The 6,000-nt window shown below is 43.0% G+C and overlaps 1 protein-coding gene across 3 annotated transcripts in view; it reads left to right on the top strand.

Annotated features, from left to right (window-relative positions):
- Positions 1-969: 969 nt before the first annotated feature.
- LOC134570713 (uncharacterized) overlaps positions 970-6,000 on the top strand; it is a 124,567-nt gene continuing 119,536 nt past the window's right edge. For all 3 annotated transcript variants that reach the window (XM_063428669.1, XM_063428678.1, XM_063428660.1), the window contains exon 1: positions 970-1,139. In XM_063428669.1, the coding sequence (XP_063284739.1) occupies positions 1,035-1,139 (105 nt within the window). In that variant the 5' untranslated portion in view covers positions 970-1,034. The remainder of the gene's footprint in view (positions 1,140-6,000) is intronic.

Genomic DNA, 6,000 nt, shown 5'->3' with positions numbered 1-6,000 from the left:
TTGATCAAAACGTGTACATTTGGCTCAGTCCTTAAAGGGAAACTCCAGTGCCATGAAAACGATCTGTTTTCCTGGCACTGGAGGGTCCCTCTCCCTCCCACCTACCAATCCCCAGTTACTGAAGGGGTGAAAACCCCTTCAGTCACTTACCTGAGGCAACGGCGATGTCCCTCGCCGCTGTCTCCTCCTCCGCGCCGCTCGTCCTACTCGCTCCGTCGGCCGGCGGGACTGATCCCGCCCACCGGCCGAGGAGACCTAATGCGCATGCGTGGCAATTCCGCGCATGCACATTAGGTCTCCCCATAGGAAAGCATTGAAAACGAATTTCAATGCTTTCCTATGGAGATTTGAGCGACGCTGGAGGTCCTCACACAGCGTGAGGACGTCCAGCGACGCTCTAGCACAGGTTTCCTGTGCTATGAACCAGGAAGAGACCTCTAGTGGCTGTCTAGTAGACAGCCACCAGAGGTGGAGTTAACCCTGCAAGGTAATTATTGCAGTTTATAAAAAACTGCAATAATTACACTTACAGGGTTAGGAGTAGTGGGAGTTGGCACCCAGACCACTCCAATGAGCAGAAGTGGTCTGGGTGCCTACAGTGTCCCTTTAAGGGGTTAAACATGCACACAGTAATACATATACAGAAATATACAGTGGATCTAACGACTCTACATACTGGTGTACAAAAAACTAAGACCACATATGTGTTACTAAAAATAAACAATTAATTCAATATAACCCTTACATCGGATCTGTTACAACATTAACCCGAGCATCTTTGGCCCCTAAACAAATGACAGATCCACAACATTAACCCGAGCATCTTTGGCCCCTAAACAAATGACAGATCCTCTTTAAGGCTGGTCCAACAAATGTCACTCTCACCATAAGAATATACAGCACTGCAAAGCCCCGCCTGGAGCAATCTGAAAACATAACAGGAATCGAAAGTGAACAATTTCATGAAACACGAGGAAGCAGCTGAGGAACCGAGTATTATAAATCTGTCAATCTGTGCCAAGTCTCCCAGCACGATGGAAGCAGCATGTCATTTCTGTCACGACCGGGAGCGGAATAAGGACAGCGGAGAACTCCTGAAACTACCGGACGATACCGTTATTGCTCATTACAAATGCATGGTGAGAGTGAGAGAATCGGTTCTGAGGAAACGTTCTAATGGTGGAACAGTCCGCGGGAACGTTGGATTTCTTCACGTTTAGAACGTTGCCTCAGAACGTACTTCATACTTGAAAATCTGATTGCTTCACATTTTCTACGGTAACTCATGCTTGGCAAAAAGTTCTAGAAATTCATTTTATAGTAATCGCACAGCTAGGATGGGCAGAACAAGTTTATCAAAGCTTGATAGGAGTGGCAGTCCGCCTTATCTGGGCCTGCACCAGTTTCCATGACCCACACTTGCATCGAATGAATCTTGTTTTTAATCTTCTCCTGATTGTTACGAAGAGACAAACAGACTTACAGTAGACACACAGTAGACACACTTTCCCAATGCCTAACAAGTTGATTTTTGTAATAAATATTTTTTATATGTAATAAATCTAAAATATATACGCCCTGAATAAATATAGCAAATATAGAATAGCTCCATTATATTGCAAGTATTCAATGTAATCATGTATATGTGCTCAAGAACCTTTGTCTGGTATATACAATGTGCATTTATTTCATACTTTTTTGTGGATATGCAGTTTATGTACACATATTGATGTGATGTTTACAGTTTTGCACTATACACTATACACACTGACACACAGATACACACACTGGCAGATACACACACATACATACACAGTGTGCGTATCTGTGTGCAGCGGTGTACATACCGCGGTCCCAGGGAAGTCACCCTCCTGCAAAAGGTAGGAAACAGGAGGGTGACTTAAACACTTTGTATGTGTATGTGTGTATGTATGTGTATGTCTATGTATGTGTGTGTGTCTGTATGTATGTGTCTCTGTATGTATGTGTCTGTGTCATACAAAAACATACATACACACACACAGACACATACATACAGACATACACACAGACAGACATGCATAGAGACGCACACACACATACAGACACACACATACAGACTGCATGTGTGTGTGTCTCTGTATGTATCTGTGTGTGTATGTATGTGTCTGTTTGTGTGCACATAGCAACATTTTGCGCAGCCTCTATTTGTTTGATTTGTATTGTGAACTAAGCACCTAACAGAGGCTCTGAATGCCTCCACTCTATCAGAAGCAATGTTGGTGTTGTTTTTTTTTTTTGTTGGTATATCACTGATTTATACAGATAGTAAGCAGACTATATATATATATATATATATATATATATTTTTTTTTTTATTCTTTATTTTATTGTGCATATAGGTTTAAAAGACACGCTCATGGTGCCCCAAAGGCATTCCACTCGCTTGTTACACCGCTCCAGTGTCCCGCCTTGCCTCTCGCTCAGAGATCCCTGGTGGGGGTGGGTGCCGTGCGGCACTTCCATTCCTCAGTGCCGCCGCTGTTCTCTCTTCGCGTGGGTTGATTGGGCAGCTTGATTTCGGTTCAGATGGCCCCGGGGACCGGTGAATGTTTCTCCGCCTCACTTTATTGTAGGGTCGTAAGTCAGGAGCTGCTTTGTGAGTCGTGAGTCGTGATCGCGTGGAGGTAGCAGGTCTCCTCCCCACCTCCTGAGCACATGGTGCCCGCCATTTTAGGTACAGCGCTCGGGTCCCCCCAGCCGCAGTTGTGATTTCTCGGTTGGGGTCTCAGGGTGAGGATCACCCCCCCGGCCCATAGGGGGGGAAGCAGGGCCGGATCCGCTCGGGATTGCACCTCAGGTTGGGGTCCGTGGAGCAGGATAGTGTGGCAGAGGCCGTCCGCCCCGCTCACCGCAGGTGAAGGCCCCAGTGTTGGCCACTAGAGTTTCTCCCCCAGGGGACTGCAGCTTAGGAAGCCAGTCTCTCCCTGGACCCAGCGGCCCCCTTGCTCCGGGTGCCATCGTTGTCGGTCTAATTAACCCCTTAAGGACACATAACATGTGTGACATGTCATGATTCCCTTTTATTTCAGAAGTTTGGTCCTTAAGGGGTTAAGGTGATCAAAGCATGTTGTAGTGGTTGGATTATTGGTTTGTTGCAGGAGCTTCTCCTGTTTGCGACCGTCCAGCTCGGCGGTCCGGCCCCGCCCCCCGACTATATATATTTTTAAAATAAAATTATTTGTAAATATAATCAAGAGGAGGGTGGGAGAATGATATATAAGTTCAGTAGGGCTGAAAGAGCAGGGCATGAACCTGCATAATAAAGTAATAAGAAGAGAGGGACTAGCTCTTGACCCAGCAGTATGGTTAGAGAATAATTTAAAACTTAACTTTTAATATAGTATATTGACAAAAAGGGTAAAAGGGTAAGTGAATACAATCTTTGGTATTGCCACTAGATGGAGACAAAGCTAAACCATTCTAAAAAAATAAAATAAAGTAGTAGAGTAATTTCTACCAGTGTTATGGTGCTTCAAGTGCTTTAATGAGTTCAAATAGTACCTATGAAATATTATGGCTATATACATATATAATGGTTTTGCCCTGTTTTTTTTGCGGACAACTCTGACCATAACTACTACAGCGCCCTGTATTGGTTATAGTGCCAGAAATCCCTTGCACCTCCCCAGTGTAAGTAGTCAAATTGTTTGCTACCATTTTGAATTCTTTTCTGGAGTTCACCAGGCGCTTGTCACAATTTTACAACAGAGTTCACTATCTGCATTGAGCAGATACATATCTCTGGCATTAATAGTGTTTAGAGTATTAATATTGGGCTCTAACATTTTCTTTGGAAATTATCTTTGTTTTTTGTTTTTTTTATTAAAGAGGATGGTTTTTTTTCGTGGGGCTATTTCTGAAGTGAGCATACTATTATCAAAGTTGGAGAACCTGCCTGGGCCAGGTGCCCCATGCTTAGGAAGAGCACTTATAATATTCAAGGTTTCTACAACAGTAATAGAAGAAAATTACTGTGTAGCTTGATAGTCAGAGACTTAAGGGAAAAATACTTCCTAAAGGAAGGCTATGATTTCACTGACTGAAGTGATGCCACCTCCGGTGAGAGTGTATGTTTTTTTTTTTTTAGAAAGTGGCAAAACCATTGTCCATTTTAGCTAGATTTGTCATTCTTTCACTTGTCAGTCCAATGATATAAGGTGTTTTGGGGTGAATTTATTTTGTTTTGAGTTTAGAAGCCAGGCGATTCCATTGCTTTGAGAGTAGTGAATTAAGCCCAGCATTCTGTGAGATATAATTGGAAGGTTTGGTGTTCTGTGGCGAGTCTTAGAAATTTGTGATGGAGATTGCATGCAGAGGTGTTGTTTGTTCCTCTGTTCTAAACTATATAGTTGCTGGAGGCAGGATTCCTGTTGCAAATATTGTGCCAAAATACCTGAATCAAGTCTGTTCATGAAAAACTTTTATGATAGAGGAATCAACTTTGTAGTATATATATATTTCACAGTTGGCCCTGCTGGGATAGTCACTGGTGGTCTGTGCTTTGCAGATAATGTCAGATAACTGATTTTAATAGATACGTCTCTAACTGCATTCATTTCTTTAAATAAATAAATAAAGTGCACTTTCACTGTGGGGAGGAACCTGTCATTGGTTAAACTACTTTAGCTCTTTCTAAGGAGCTTCAAATTCCATCTATGCATTGTGCTAGCAAATATATAGATAGGAAGAAAAAAACAGTTTAACCAAAGAAAATCCTATTTAAAAATAAAATTTTCTCCCATCTGTCGATCATTTCCTTGGCAGACACTCAATGCTGAGGAATTGAGAGACCGGGAGAGCAGAAGAGACCTCCTGCAGGAAGTCCCTCTGCTCTCCACCAATAGCAACCACAGTGCATGAGCGGTGGTTGCTATCGTAAATAACTAGCCGGTACTGCTAGTGCTGGCGAGGAAGTATAGGGATGGAGTGACGTCGGCGCTGTGGGCCCTTTAACAGTGCAACTGGGCCCCCTTGCTTTTTGGCAGTGCTGGGAGGAAGTGACAGCCGCAAGTAACTTCCTTGCAGAGAGATAACAGAGCCGCACGGGAGGGCGGAGGGGGGCTGGAGAGCCAGACCCTCACTCCCAACAAACTCAGGCACCACACTGGACCAGGTAGGAAACTAGAGGGTGGGTTTAAAAAAAAATTAAATTTTGCATGGGTGTCCGTGTGTGTGTCAGTATGTCTGTCAGCGTGTGTGTATCAGTATCTCTGTCTGTATGTCAGTATGTCTGTCAGTGTATAAGTCTGTGTGTCAGTGTATATGTCTGTATTTGTGTCAGTATGCCTGTCAGTGTCTGTGTGTGTTTCAGTGTGTGTGTCATTGTATGTGTCAGTATGTATGTGTGTCAGTATGTCTGTCAGTATTTTTGTCTGTGAGTGTGTTAGTTTGTCTGTCAGTGTATGTGTCTGTGTGTGTCAGTATGTCTGTCAGTGTATATGTCTGTATGTGTGTCAGTATGCCTGTCAGTGTCTGTGTGTGTTTCAGTGTGTGTCAGTATGTCTGTCAGTGTATGTGTGTGTGTCAGTATGACTGTCAGTGTATATGTCTGTGACTGTGTTAGTTTGTCTGTCAGTGTATGTGTCTCTGTGTGTGTCAGTATGTCTGTCAGTGTATATGTCTGTGTGTCAGTGTTTCTATGTGTGTGTCAGTGTTATGGTACTTTTTAGCAGTAAACCAAAATGTTTAAATGTCTATCTGTTCCTGTCCAAATTAGTAAAATTGAATTGCGTATATACGCTGAAGTAATTAAGTCTGACACACGGAGTTCAGGTTAAAATAACTTCGAGAAAATTTATTGGCAAGTGATTAAAAAGCGGGCGCGCAGGCCCTTTTAAGAGGCATTTTGCGTCATCATTGATTATTAGAATATCAGCAAATAAACATCATTAATTGGATTAATTGTTAAGTGTCGGGATTAGTGTCCTCCTATCAATATTACTAATTGGCTCAAAAATT

This window comes from Pelobates fuscus, chromosome 1, assembly GCF_036172605.1.
Source record: "Pelobates fuscus isolate aPelFus1 chromosome 1, aPelFus1.pri, whole genome shotgun sequence".
NCBI lineage: Eukaryota > Metazoa > Chordata > Amphibia > Anura > Pelobatidae > Pelobates > Pelobates fuscus.
This window is presented reverse-complemented; position numbering and strand designations above follow the sequence as displayed.